The following is a 14,001-nucleotide window of genomic DNA, read 5'->3' as shown; positions in this document are numbered from 1 at the left end:
GAATACATGAATATATTGTTTCTCTTCACTGCCTTCTACCAGTCGCAGTCTTTCCCACAGATAATGATTGCTTATCAGTTTTCCTACCAGTCCTTTTTCAACACACTTACATATGTGTATATGTATGTATGTGTGTGTGTGTGTGTATGTATATGAGTATATATGGACTATGTAGGAATAATTAATTTTCCACTTTTACATGAGTAATAGGAAGAATGTATGTTCTAGAACTTGCTTTTTTTCACTTAATATGTCTTGACTGTTTCCATGTCTCTGTCTCTCTCTCCCCCCCATTTATTTATCTCATTCCTTTGAGTCATTGCATAATATTCCATAGTGTAGGGATATATATCCAAGATATATATATATTTCTTTGTGATGAATATTTAGTTGTTTGCAATTTTTCTCTTGCAAATTGTGCAGTGCATGTGTGCAACTATTTATCCAGGGTAGTCACTGAGAAATGGAATCACCAGTTTATAGTATATGTTTATTTTTATATTAATTTATTGTCCTCCAGTAAAGCTGTACCAGTGTATACTCTCACCAGCAGGGATCAAATTACCTGTTTCCCTTCAACTTTCTGAGCATTGGTTATCATCACTCTTTAAAAATTTTTGCCAGTTTGTTGGGATGCTGGTGTCTTGGTTGGTTTAATTTGCAGTGTCTCTGATAATTGCAATTTATGTTTGCTCAGTTTTCGTTTCTTTACAGCGACCTGCTCGTCTTTTTGCTGTCTTTTGTCTCTTAATTCTTTTATTTTAAAAATTGTACTTGTTTAAATAAATATTATTACAAATTTAACAGTCTTTTATAGGCTGTTCCTGATCACTTATCTCAAAATATATTGAATAGTCCATCATTTTCTCACTGATTTGAAGTGCCCGCTTTGTTACGTGGATTTTATATGGATCCTTTCTTGATTATTGTTATGTTTTGTTATTAATCTGTATCTCTGTTCCTGTGTCATTATCACTCTATAGCATGTAAGCTCTATGTAAGCGTTTAAAATAAAATAAATTTGTGAAATCTGTGCGAGTACTGTCTGTTTAGTTTTGGTATCTGGAGAGTGCTAGCCTTATAAAGATTTAGGTAACTTACGGAGCATACAAAAAGGACAGCTCGTGTGTAGAGAAAGAATCTACTTGAAAATTGGGAGAACTAAAGCCATTTGGACATAGTGTCTCTTTTAGGGATAGAGCTCTTTATTTCTTGTAACAACTTCTGATTTGAATATGTTTATTTTCTTTAAAAATCATATATTTCATCTATTTTCGAGCTTACTAGTTGGAAATTGGTTTTATTGGTAAAATTAATGATTTTTTTTGCATTTGTTTCCATTAACTTGTGCTTGTATCTTAAATCTCCTACTTTCCTTGAATTTATTTTACTCTTGAATTTAAAACCTGGCTTTTTTGGTTAGTCTGGTTTTTTAGTGAATGCGTATAAGGCTCTGGATTTTCCTTTGTGTTCTGCTTTGGCTACATGATTGTTTTGAATTTTGAATGTTTTGGGTTTTGTTGTCTTTTTAATCCAAAGGTTATTTAGCAGTCCATTTTCTAAATTTTTGTTATACTTCTCTAACATACTTTGATTTTGAAAAATGTGGCCTTGATTTTTTTTTTTTAGGTTATTTTTTATTTTGTTTTGGTTTGGTTTTTTTGAAATTTAAGTCATGGTCAGTTTCGAGGCAATGTTCCAGGTTTATAAAGAGTATATTTTCTGGTGACTACAAAGTTTTACATATATTAAGTAACTATTAGTTGTGTTTTTAAAATATTATCCTTTTTGTTATTGTTTACCTGATCTGTGGATTTCTGGAAGAGGTACGTTAAAATCTCTACAGATGATTGTGATAAATTTTGCTTTACATATCTTAAGCCACTTAGCATCACAAATGTTCATGGCTTTTATGCTGTATCTTCTTGATGTGTTTTGTTTACTTTTTATTAATAGAGAATATCTTTGCTTTGTTAATACCTTTTGACTTGAATTCTAAATAGTTTGCTTTCAGGAATAATGCCACTTCTACATTTCTTTTTGTTAGCCAAGATCTACTTTATTTTCAACCAGTATGTGTTATAATTTTAGGTTTTTATCTATAAATAGCATTTATTTATAGTGCTATAAGGTTTTCTTTAACCCACTTTGAGAATGTCTTTTATTAGACTACTATTAAATTATTCCTACCTTAATATTTTTGGGGTTTTAACTTGTTACTAAATTAAAATCAAATTTTAACTGTGTAAAATACAGACTAATGTAGTGGCAAAAGGAGATCATTGGCTGGCTGAAGGATGTACAGATTGCAGACGGGCACAAGGAACCTTTCAGAGGTGATAGAAATGTTCTGTATCATTAGTGTAGTGGTGGTTTCACAATACATGCAACTGTCTACTCATTGGGATTGTGCACTTGGAATCAATGAAAATTATTGTATGTAAGTTATTTCTCAGACATGAAAAGGAGAAGAAATTAAAATCAACACTTACTTAGATGTTACCAGCAAGTCTTACTGGTTTCTTTGCTCACCATTGCTTTATATATTTTTCTTGTCTTCGATTTTTAAAGAAAACTTTAAAAAATGAAAAATGTACAATTATATTAGCTTTTTCTAGAATTTAGTCTGTGAACTTTGTCCTTTTTTTTCAGGTTAGATAATATATAAGTTTTTCTTCCAGAACGAAGGAAATGAAGACAGTGTAGCTAAAACTTAAAGCCTCCTCAGTTTGGAATATACTGTTTTATTTTTGGCTGATGAGATATCTGTCAGTCATATTTCTCTGCTCTAGGTAAAACCCGTTTTATCTTTTTAGAAGCTTTAAGAAATTTTCACTTTATTTTTAGTATTCTGAAATTTTACCTTTTTCTATCTAGGTATAGGGTATTTTCTAATATTTTTCAATCTTTTCCAATCTAGACACAAAATGTGTTATTTCTTTGGGCATTCCTCCCCATCCCCTTTTCTGGTGGAATTCCTGTTAGATTTATTGATATTATGGTTCTGTCTCCCGTGTCTCAACAAGCTCCATACACACTCTGTCTTTTTGCCCAGTATTGTAAAACACCTTGGTTTGATCTTTTAGCTCACTGAAGTTTTCTTTGGCTTGGCTAGTTCTCTAGGTTAGGCCTTCTTCCAAATTTTTGTTTTTTAAATAGCTTTATTGAGGTATAATTGTGACATATGGTAAACTGCACGTATTTAAAATTAAAATGTATAACTTGAGTTTTGATGTGTATTCACCTATATGCATATACATATATTGTACCCGTGGAACTATCACTCTAATCAAGGTAATGAAAATATTCATCACTCCCCAGATTTCCTCTTTCCCATTTGTAATCCTTTTCTTTCCCTACCTCCCCAGTATCCAGGCAAAAATAGATCTGCTTTTTGACAGTTTAGATTAGTTTGTATTTTCTGAAACTTTAAATGCATGGAATCATGTAGCGTGTTCTCTTTGGGGTCAGGAGTGCTGAGTTGTTTCATTCAGCACAGTTACTTTGAGAAGTAGTTCATGAATAGTATTCCATTGTATTATATGCCAGAATTTATTTATTAATTCATCTGTTGATGTGCTTTTGGGTTGTTGGAGTTTTTAGTGATTACAAATAAAGCATTTACGAATATTCATATACTTCTGCGAACGTGTGCTTTCGTTTTTCTTGGTTAAATATCTAGGAATGGATTGGCTGGATCCTATCATAGGTATATGCTACTAACTTTTCAAAAAATTGTTTTCCGAAATCGGTTTTTGTTTTGGCACATTCCCACCAGCAGTGTATTAGAGTGTCAGCTGCTCCGCTCCTAGATCATCACTTGGTATGGTCAGTCTTTAGAATTTCTAGCATTCTGGTGAGCATGTAGTGGTTTTGATTTGCCCTTCCTGGATAACTAGTGATGTTGAGTATGTTTTCATGAGCTTTATTGTTTTGCAATTCTCATTACATCTTTGATGAAGTTTCTGTTCAAAACTTTTGTCCATGTTTTAGAAATTTGTTTTGTTGTAAGAGTTCTTTATATATTCTAGATTGCAAATAAGTAATTTATTGGTTTCATATTATGCAAAATATTTTTCCCAGTCTTTGGTTTGCTTTTTTGTTAGGTGTCTGGATTTTTTTTTATTATTATTTGACTCTTCTCCAGTTCAGCTATCTACTAAGTTTTAAAATTTTAACAATCAGAATATGAAATCAGATTTTGAAAAATTATCCTCTTACCTTATACTCTGTATTTTAATTATACTCATGCTACCCCCCCTGGTTCTGTACCCTGTTACAACCCAGTTTTTTCAGGCATTACTTTCTTCGTTGCATTTGATACTTTATTGGATTAGTTTTTCTTCTCAGTATTTTGTAATTATTGGTTCTCTGCACCTCCTCTTTGTATTTAGACTTCCCTGTCATAGCATTCAGGGATGAGGCATAGGTAGCCAAGAGCTGGTCAGGTATGGAGATTCTCTGTGGAGAGATTTAGATTTTTACCAACCCATCCAGGACCTTGCCCAGCTTTTATCCCAAACCCCAATGTTCCCTTCTTCATAGCATGCACAAAAATTAACACACAGTGGATCAAAGACCCAAACTTAAAGAGCTAAAACTAAAAATTCTTAGAAGAAAATATAATTACAAGTCTTCATGACTTTGGATTAGGCAGTGGTGTTTTCGATATGATACCAAAAGTCAAGCAACCAAGGAGAAAAATAGATAAGTTGGACTTCCTTGAGATTAAGAACTTCTCTGCTTTAAAGGACACTGTCGGCGCCCAGCGGGGCATGGCGTCCGAGCAAGGCGGGCATCAGCTGGCGGCCAGTGCTGGGTCCTGGGCTGGGGCCAAGAGCCAGGGCAGGCAGGGCCACTTTCTGCAGCTCGCTGGCCGCGACGACGGCGCAGGCGCCAGCGAGGCCCGTGGGGAGTGGCGGCGCAGCCAGGCGGGTGAGACCGTCGCCCGGGCCCTGGCCCGCGCTCTACCGGAGCGATGCTTTCCGCGCTCGGGGAGCTGGTGCAGTTGCTGGGCTTCGCTCCCTTCGAGGTCTTCGTGCACCTGATGGCCCTGTCGGTGTTCGTGCTGCTGGCCCTGCGTGTGGACGGCCTGGCTCCGGGCCTCTCCTGGTGGAACGTGTTCGTGCCCTTCTTCGCCGCTGACCGGCTCAGCACCAACTTCACTACTGTCGTCTCCGTGCACCTCTTCCAGGTCGGAGAGAAGCGGCTGGCCGTGCTCCACCTTTTCTGGGTCCTCACGGTTCTTAGCCTGAAGTTCGTCTTCGAGATGTTGTTGTGCCAGAAGCTGGTGGAGCAGACTCGGGAGCTCTGGTTCGGCCTGATCACGTCTCCGGTCTTCATTCTCCTGCAGCTTCTCATGATCCCTGCCTGCCGGTCAACTAGGCTCGCAGAAGAAAAGCTAGAATGCGGGGCCCCACGCTGAGGTCCCACCTCCGCCACACCAGAGGAGGAGGAGTCTTGGTCTGAAAGCCACCTTGTGCCCTGCTGAGTGCCCAGCTTCCTCTCTAAAAGTCATGTCTGAAATTGTTCCCTCAGCAGGGCTGAAAAGAGCAGCCTTGATTCTTAAAACGTATTCCCTCTTATTTCATGCTTTGAATAGCTAATCTTGAATTGAGATCCTGAGAAGGCCAGACAGTCCTGAACTCCTCTGACAGTTGGAAACCGCATATAAGTAAAATGTCCTGATGGGCTCTGAGTATTATCATGGATCCTGGGAAAGTACCCACTGTGCAAAGGCTGCAAAGCTGGACTCGGGATTTCCCCAGGCCAACAGTGCTGACCTGAGAGCTTACTGTCCCATCCCGCCAGACAAGACTTCCTTAGATGCTTGAGCTCTAAAAAGTGTCACCAGGCAGACAGGAGTATGTTGAATAAGCATGAGCAGGACCCTATCTGGGTATCTGTCACCTGAGAAAAGAACTTGCTTTCAGGGCACTGCTTGGTTTCCTATCCCAGCAGATTTCAGCGTCACAACTTTTCCACCACCTCGTGGCCAGCACTGTTAGCGCACCTGAGACCTTTAGGCCACCCTAAGGGACTAGAGAGAGAAATAGGTGCTCTGATATGCATAGCCATTGAGACCTACACATGGGAAGTTTGCAGGTGGTCTCAGCCCACACCTGTTGGCCTAAGGGCTTTGGTTTGATGCCAGTCGGGTGCCAAATGAGAACATTTGCTGAGATAAAAATAAAATAATGTTTTGCTGAAAAAAATAATAATAAAGGACACTGTCATGAAAGTGAAAAGACAACCCACAGAATGGGAGAAAATAATTGAACATCATGTATCTGACAAGAGGCTTGTGCTTATAATATATAAAGAACTCTTAGAACTCAATAAAAAGACAACCCAATTTAAAAATGGGCCAAGGATCTGAATAGACAGTTCTCTAAAGAAGGTACGAATGACCAATAAGCTCATGAAAAAATGCTCAACATCATTAGTCATTAGGGAAATGCAAATTAAACCCACTAGGAAGTATTAATGAGAATGTGGAGAAATTGGAATCCTGCTGGTGGGAATGTAGAATGTTGTAGATGCTTGGGAAAATAGTCTGGTACTTAACTCAAAATACTAAACAGAATTACCATATGATCAAGCAGTTCCACTCATAGGTGAATGAAATGTGAATTATACCTCAATAAATAGCTCCTTATAAAAATTTGAATATACAAAGGACTTTAAATTTGTACTTGTCCATATAATTGATTTTTTAAAAAATTATACCTGCCTCTGCTTTAATTTATTTTTAACTATAAACAGGTTATTAATTTATTTACCAAGGGGAAGTTGTTTCTCATCAGAATTCTCTGAGGATAAGGCATAGTCTTTCTATTGTCTAGGTACCCTCAGGTAACTAGGAAGTTTGCAGAAGTAGGGATTTCAGATCACACAGTCTCAGTGTGTTGAACGGGTGTGGATGTCCAGGACTTGATGAAGCCTAATGACTTACCTGTTCCCTGCTTACATTAACTAGCGCTGAGGCAGACATGGCACACTGAACAGGTCCCATCTGCACTACCTATTACTCAGATAGGGTAGCTCAATTTGTTTCATCCCTGTCATTGTCAGGAATGCATCTGAGTAAATAACTGCAAGATACTGATATATAAGAACAGCAGTTTACAACGTCTGTTTTTATTTTCAGGTATTTTTTTTCTTAGTGTAGGAGAAAGGCGGTTAAGTTGATAAAGTACTGCCATCCTTGTGAGTGGTCTTTCATATGTGGTTTTTACAAGTGAGATTAATTTTAGTTTTTAAATGTTAAGTTTGTTCTTGGCGAGAGGATCTTATCAAGCAGGGGAAATTGGCTTCAGTGCTGAAAATCACTTATCTACTTGGTACACTCCCTACATTCAAAATTGACTTAATGGCCACTAGTACATGGCATCAGGTTTGGGACATTGCTGTTAATCTGTGTATCTATTTTATAAACCTAACTTTTTTTTTTTTTTGAGATTTTTTTGATGTGGACCATTTTTAAAGTCTTTATTGAATTTGCTACAATATTGCTTCTGTTTTGGTTTTTTTTTTTTTTTTTGGCCCCGAGGCATGTGGGATCTTAGCTCCCCGACCAGGGATGGAACCCGCACCCCCTGCCTTGGAAGGTGAAGTCTTAACCGCTGGACCACCAGGGAAGTCCCAACCCAGCTCTTTATAGGAAGTTTTTACACTTCTCTTCGTGTTTGCTATATGTTCATTTGCTTTGTAACCATTTTTATAAATCTGCTTTATATTATTTTTCCTGAAAATTTAAAATCAAATTTGAAAATGGTAAGCATATTTTCAGATGACTTTGAAACACCGCTAAATAATTAAACTCCTGGCACCTCTGTTTTAAACTTCTCCAGTTTAATATCTACTGCGTCAGTTGACAGACTACTGTGGCCTCAGTCTGCCTGCTCTGTAAGTGAGGCTTTATTGGATGGAACACATCCCCCACTCCTTATCACATTTATATATTTGTACCCTGGTCTGCTCTGTGGAGGAGTTTATCCATTAGTTCCTACAAATACCCAGATCTGAAAGAATGGTTTTTGTTCTGTATCTCATTAAACCATCCTTTGGGCTTTGCACGTATTTCATCTACCTCTGTAGTAAACTGATCACTTCTTTGAGATTGGTCTTCCTTTGTGTTTCTGCAACAGGATCACTCTGTGTGATAGGGAAGTGATGCTGTCTGGAGGCGACATCCTGTGCTCCTTTCTTCCTTCTGTCCTTTCGCTCCCTATTTTGGCCTCCTGGTAATTGGGGCAGGGGGAGGACGGGGAATGCTGGTCTAAATTAAAATGAAATTGCTTTAACTGTTTCCCCTTTGCTTAAAAAAAGGGGAGGCAGTTTCCTGGCCCGCAGGTAACAAATGAAAGTTATCTAGCTTTTGCCACAATCTGTTTCGGGGTCACAGGGTCTTTTGAGCATCACAAGAACGTTGTAGAGCCACTCCGCAGAAGAAAAATGGGTATATTCAGAACTGTATTATTACAGAAGTCATAGAAGCTCTGAAGTTAATCCTTCTGGGGATGAGTGAGGGTGAAGGGTCCATAGATTCCAGGTTAGGAACCCCTGCTCTAGCCCTTCTGCTAGGACAGATATTAATAAGCAGGTTTATGTTAAGACTGGAAAATGAAGCTGATGTTAATTCAACTTTGGGGAATTAAGTGTTCTTTACTGTTGCTGTAACTGAGGATTTATTGAATATTCTTTGATCAGGTTTTTTTTTGGCTGTGCTGCGTGGCATGTGGGATCTTAGCTCCCCAACCGGGAATCCAACCCGTGCCCTCTGCATTGGAAGCACGGAGTCTTAACCATTGGACTGCCAGGGAAGTCCCTTTGATCAGTTTTTAAATGTTCAAATATAAATGTGTGACGTTAACAATATATTCTAGTGTATAATCTTGATGGTGACCACTTACGATGTTAGATCTTTGAATACAGACATTTGAGAAAAATCTAGATGTTCACAAAATAAATCACTGGCTTAGGATAGATCTTAGTGTTTCCAGATTGTGAAGAAAAAAAGGTTAAGCCCTTGATGTTGAAACTTGCGTCTGCCAGCTCTTGCTGCGTGCTTAGCAGGGAGTTGTCAAGTCCCACTGGTTGGGATGCTCCTCTCTTCACTTCTGCATGATGCTTCCACTCAACCAGTGTTTCCTAAACTTTATTCATTGATACCAGCTTCATGATTTACCTTCTCTGCATGTTTCCTGGCTATTCTCTAAATCAGCTCACTTTTTAAAACCCAAATTTATGCTAATAATTACTGTGAAATACAGGGTTGATGTGCTAATTCTTTTTTTTTTTTTTTTTTTTTTTGGCCGCCTGTGCGGCATGCAGAACTTCCCCTAGGATTGAACCCATGGCTCCTGTAGTGGAAGCACGGAGTCTTAACCACTGGACCACTGGGGAGGTCCTATGTGTTAATTTTTTTGTTTGTCACATATACATACTGGGGTTTTTGTCCAACCTAAAATCATCTTTCTTCTTTCTAGAGAGCATTAACTCCATTTCGGGAAATACTCCCTTATGTGCTGGAATTTTAAAGCTCTGATCTTGAATCAGTGTGATCTGTGGAAGCTACTTGTAGTTGGAAGTATCAGAGGAGAGGAGGGGGTCACAGGATGTGGGTGGGTGCTGCCTGCTGAAATACCCCTTGCTTGGGCAAATTCATATCGCTCTGAATATGAAGATACTTGGCTGTGTGCATGGCAAAGCTTGGAGTTCTAGCCTTGCAATGATGGGTCTGTTTTTTTACCCTGGCCACATCACACACACACACACACACACACACACACACACACACACACACACACACACACACACACACACACACACACACACACACACACACACACACACACACACACACACACACACACACAATGTGTATATCTTCAACTTTATGAGTTTTATTTTCTTTTACAGGTTTGATCTTGCTCTTCTACCTAGTCTTTTATGGGTTCCTGGCTGCACTCTTTACATTCACAATGTGGGCTATGCTTCAGACTCTGAATGATGAGGTTCCAAAATATCGTGACCAGATTCCTAGTCCAGGTAATTAATTATGTTGTGATTATCATGGCTTCTAACAAAATTGGGTTATACTTTTATCTTCTCCGTAAGTCTGTATTACATAGCCAGTAGAAGATGTTAAACTTTAGGGTTAGATAATGTGAAAGTTTTGATTTTGTTTGTTGCTTAATATTTACATAGTGATATAAAGACCTTTAATATTTACATACTGATATAAAAACCTTTAATATTTACACAGTGATACAAAACCCTGGCTGATAAATCTTGAGTCTTTTGCCAAGAGTAAGCAGAAATGAATATTGAGAGTTAAAGTGAAGCCAGATTGATGAATATAGTTATAGTTATGAATGGTGTTTATGAATATTGTGTAGTAATTTCACTTTGCTCTGAGTAATTTACTTATGAAGTATATATTTCAGCTCTGGTGTGGGTTAGAGCATTTGTCTTGTAAAATACATGCTTCATGTTTTCGTTTGTTTGTTTGTTTTTTTGCGGTACACGGGCCTCTCACTGTTGTGGCCTCTCCCATTGCGGAGCACAGGCTCCGGACGCGCAGGCTCAGTGGCCGTGGCTCACGGGCCCAGCCGCTCCCCGGCATGTGGGATCTTCCTGGACCGGGGCACGAACCCGTGTCCCCTGCATTGGCAGGTGGACTCTCAACCACTGCGCCACCAAGGAAGCCCCATGCTTCGTGTTTTTAATTGCTTAGTGTGGAAATGGTAAGAAGTCAATAGAGAATAAAATGAGTATACTCTTAATATGTTGAATTATTCTCTATTGATTGTCTTAGGGAAAAAAATTTCCTCTAGGATACTGGAGAATGTACCTTCGTACGGAAGAAAATCTTAACCTGGAGCACTTGTTTAAGTCACATTTTCTCCTTCCTGATTTTATTCTTTTTAAACAGTTGGTCTTTGAATGTTAGCTCCGCTTTTGTTGGTGCACACGGCCCTTGTCCTCAAAGTGCTAGTAAATAACAATAATGTGCAGAACTCCAGTGTATCTAATTCCCAGAAATATAAACAACGTCCAGAGATGCTAGCAAAGGGACGGCTCTCCATGGAGGAGCGTGATTTGGGCAGCAGGCAGAGTGGGCATGCAGGCCAGGGAAGGTGGGAGTCTGCAGCAGGAGGTTTCTGTCTGCAGCAGTGGTTCTCTTCCAGCAGTGATTTGCCCCCCAAGGCCATTCAGCACTGTCTGGAGACATTTTTGGTTGTCACAACTGCAGATGTGCTACTGTGAGTAGAGGCCAGGGGTGCTGCTAAACATCCCTATAGTGCATGGGACAACCTCCCACAACAAAGAATCATCTAGTTCAGAATGTCATTAGGTCCACGGCTGAGGAACCCTAGCCTAGATCCTTGCCCACTGCATGGACTTCTCAGCTATATCAGCAGCGAGATTGAACCAGTTTCCCCAACCAGTTTTCTTAAAAAGTTTGTTCTAATGGCTTTTCCTTTGTTTGCAGCTAATATTTATTTAAATATCATGAATAACTCTTTTGGTCTATTTGACCATGTATCTGAGACCAGCTCCATGCTAATTTTTTCCTCATCTTTCATTGTAGCCCTGTTTTCTTTCTACCTAGATGAATTCTAAGATAATTATTTCTCTTGCTGCCTTAAGTTATGTGACTATTACTGTTGAACATAAGCTGATCTATTTCAGAAATATTAAACCATTTATAATTTCATGAATAATAAAAGCAGTAAAATGTGTTCAATATAGTTTTTTAAGTATATAATTTTAAACTGAGTTCCTTAAAATCATTCACCAAGTGTATTATAGTACTTAAAAACTTAATATTAGTTCAAATAAACAAATATATATGTACACGTATTCATATTATATATCAATATAATATTAGATGAATGTATACTAGTTTGTTAAATATGATTTTCTCTTCATAAAGGAATTATGGGTAATTAAATTTTATTTCTACTTCTTTTTTCTAAGGTTTTTTTTTTTTTAACAATGACCATATTCAAGTTTTTTTTTTTTTTTTTTTTTTTGCGGTACGCGGGCCTCTCACTGTTGCGGCCTCTCCCGTTGTGGAGCACAGGCTCCAGACGCGCAGGCTCAGCGGCCATGGCTCACGGGCCCAGCCGCTCCGTGGCATGTGGGATCTTCCCGGACCGGGGCACAAACCCGTGTCCCCTGCATCAGCAGGTGGACTCTCAACCACTCCGCCACCAGGGAGGCCCTAAGTTTTATTTTTAAATGGTATCATTTCAATAATGTATTTGCACCTGGTAAAATAAATGCTAGTTTGAAATTGGTATGTGTATTAACATATACATGCATATGATATAAACACGTACCATCCATGCACACCCCTATAGATGCACACACATGCATACACACATATTCATGCTCCAGTGGTTTAAATTATAAAGACGTAAGAGTTACTGTAGTTTTCACATTCTGTTGATGTTCATGGTTTGGGGTAAGCCAAGACTTTATTTGGAGGACGTAGGTGTACTGCGTCAAAAAATGCAGCCGTACGGCACATTCCTGCTGTGTTTTTTTTTTACTTAAGAGTTTCAAACAGGCTGTTAAATGAACTAAGGCTCCAAGAGCATTGCTCAGCAAGATCTAAGAAGTAACTTGTATCAGAAACTCAGTTTTAGACATTCTGGTCTACAGAGTTTTTGTAAATTGAGTCATTTAAAACTTCCCATAGAAATAAGTCATGTTAAAGGAATGTAATCTTTTTTTTATAAAGCATAGACATTTTCATATTTTTCTTTAAAATTTCTTTCAAACTGGATGTTTTATTAAAAGTTGGGTTTTTCTTAAAGTTGGGTGTTTTTATACAGTTATGTATAAGCTGCCTTGATTCTGTTACTTTTTCACTTACAGTATATTATTTCTTGTTCCTTCTGTAAAACCTTAAAAATGAAAACATACAATTTCAGACATACACAGATGGTCACTTCATATACTGGATGGTCAGGTTTTATTTCTACATTGAACATTTTTATTAAAAAGTCAGAAAGTTACTATTGATTTTGTAGTAGGTGGAGGGGTAAGGAAAAATAGGCATATGAGATCCTCCAAATCCAAGTGATCTGGTATGTTGAGATAGTAGGTGAATGGGGAATCTAATTGGGGCTCTTTTGTGCTGTATATGGAATAAGATTTGCTCTGCCATTTGGGAACATTGAGTGTTTCATCATAGTTGAGTAGCATCGGATCTATTGTAGTTTAACTCAAGAACCATGCAGATCAACAAAGGCAGGTATTTAGGATTTGAAAGAAACTGGGTTTGATCTAAAACGAATTAGATGTCTATGAGCAGCAATTTTTTTTTTTTTGGCTGCATTGGGTCTTCATTGCTGTGCACAGGCTTTCTCTAGTTGCAAACAGCAAAAGCAATTTTAATGAAAACTAAAACAACCTTGTTATTTATTTTCAGATTCAATGCAAGGCTTATCTATAATAACTTTGATATATGGGGAATGTTTAGAAACTAGTGAGAATTTTAGGATTTTTTTGTTTAAGCCTTTGTGCAAGGCTGAATGTAGATCTAATGCTTTTAAATTAAACAATTTTTTTTATGAAGTAGAGTTGATTTACAATGCTGTGCCAATCTCTGCTGTACAGCACAGTGACTCAGTTATACATGTACAGACACACTTTTGATCTAATGCTTTTAAATCAAGGAAAGCTTAAAGTTGGAAGCCTGATTGTTAGAGATAAATAGGCTTACATTTTCTGTTAATAAACTCATGCAAACATATTCTATATACATGGGTGTTGATTGCTAATGTGAAATTGTTGGTGGTTATGCGTCAGTTCAGTATGAGAAAACCACATTTTAGTTATCGAGCAGTGTTTATTATTGAAGGAAGAATATTTAACTGTAGAGTTAAAATTGTATAGGCCTCTTTCACTGAATAAGGTAAGCTTTCTTTACGAATGTTTTCGTACAGCTGTAATTTGAATGACAAAGTGCTTAGATTTTGA

At 38.0% G+C, this 14,001-nt stretch overlaps 2 protein-coding genes across 3 annotated transcripts in view; both read left to right on the top strand.

Moving 5' to 3' along the window:
• Window positions 1–14,001, top strand: part of ATP1B3 (ATPase Na+/K+ transporting subunit beta 3) — a 57,988-nt gene that overhangs the window by 25,848 nt on the left and 18,139 nt on the right. For both annotated transcript variants that reach the window (XM_082655529.1, XM_082655528.1), the window contains exon 2: window positions 9,925–10,053. In XM_082655529.1, coding sequence (XP_082511655.1) covers window positions 9,987–10,053 — 67 coding nt within the window. In that variant the 5' untranslated portion in view covers window positions 9,925–9,986. The remainder of the gene's footprint in view (window positions 1–9,924; window positions 10,054–14,001) is intronic.
• On the top strand, window positions 4,979–5,425 carry LOC309822911 (transmembrane protein 203-like; the record flags this gene model as incomplete). The annotated part of the gene is made up of 1 exon (XM_082654991.1): window positions 4,979–5,425. The coding sequence occupies one exon, from the start codon at window positions 4,979–4,981 to the stop codon at window positions 5,423–5,425; it is 447 nt and encodes a 148-aa protein (XP_082511117.1).

This window comes from Grampus griseus (genome assembly GCF_964374135.1).
Source record: "Grampus griseus genome assembly, chromosome: 5".
In the NCBI taxonomy this organism is placed as follows: Eukaryota; Metazoa; Chordata; class Mammalia; order Artiodactyla; family Delphinidae; genus Grampus; species Grampus griseus.
The sequence above is the reverse complement of the archived record's forward strand: the minus strand, read 5'-3'. Positions and strand labels throughout refer to the sequence as shown.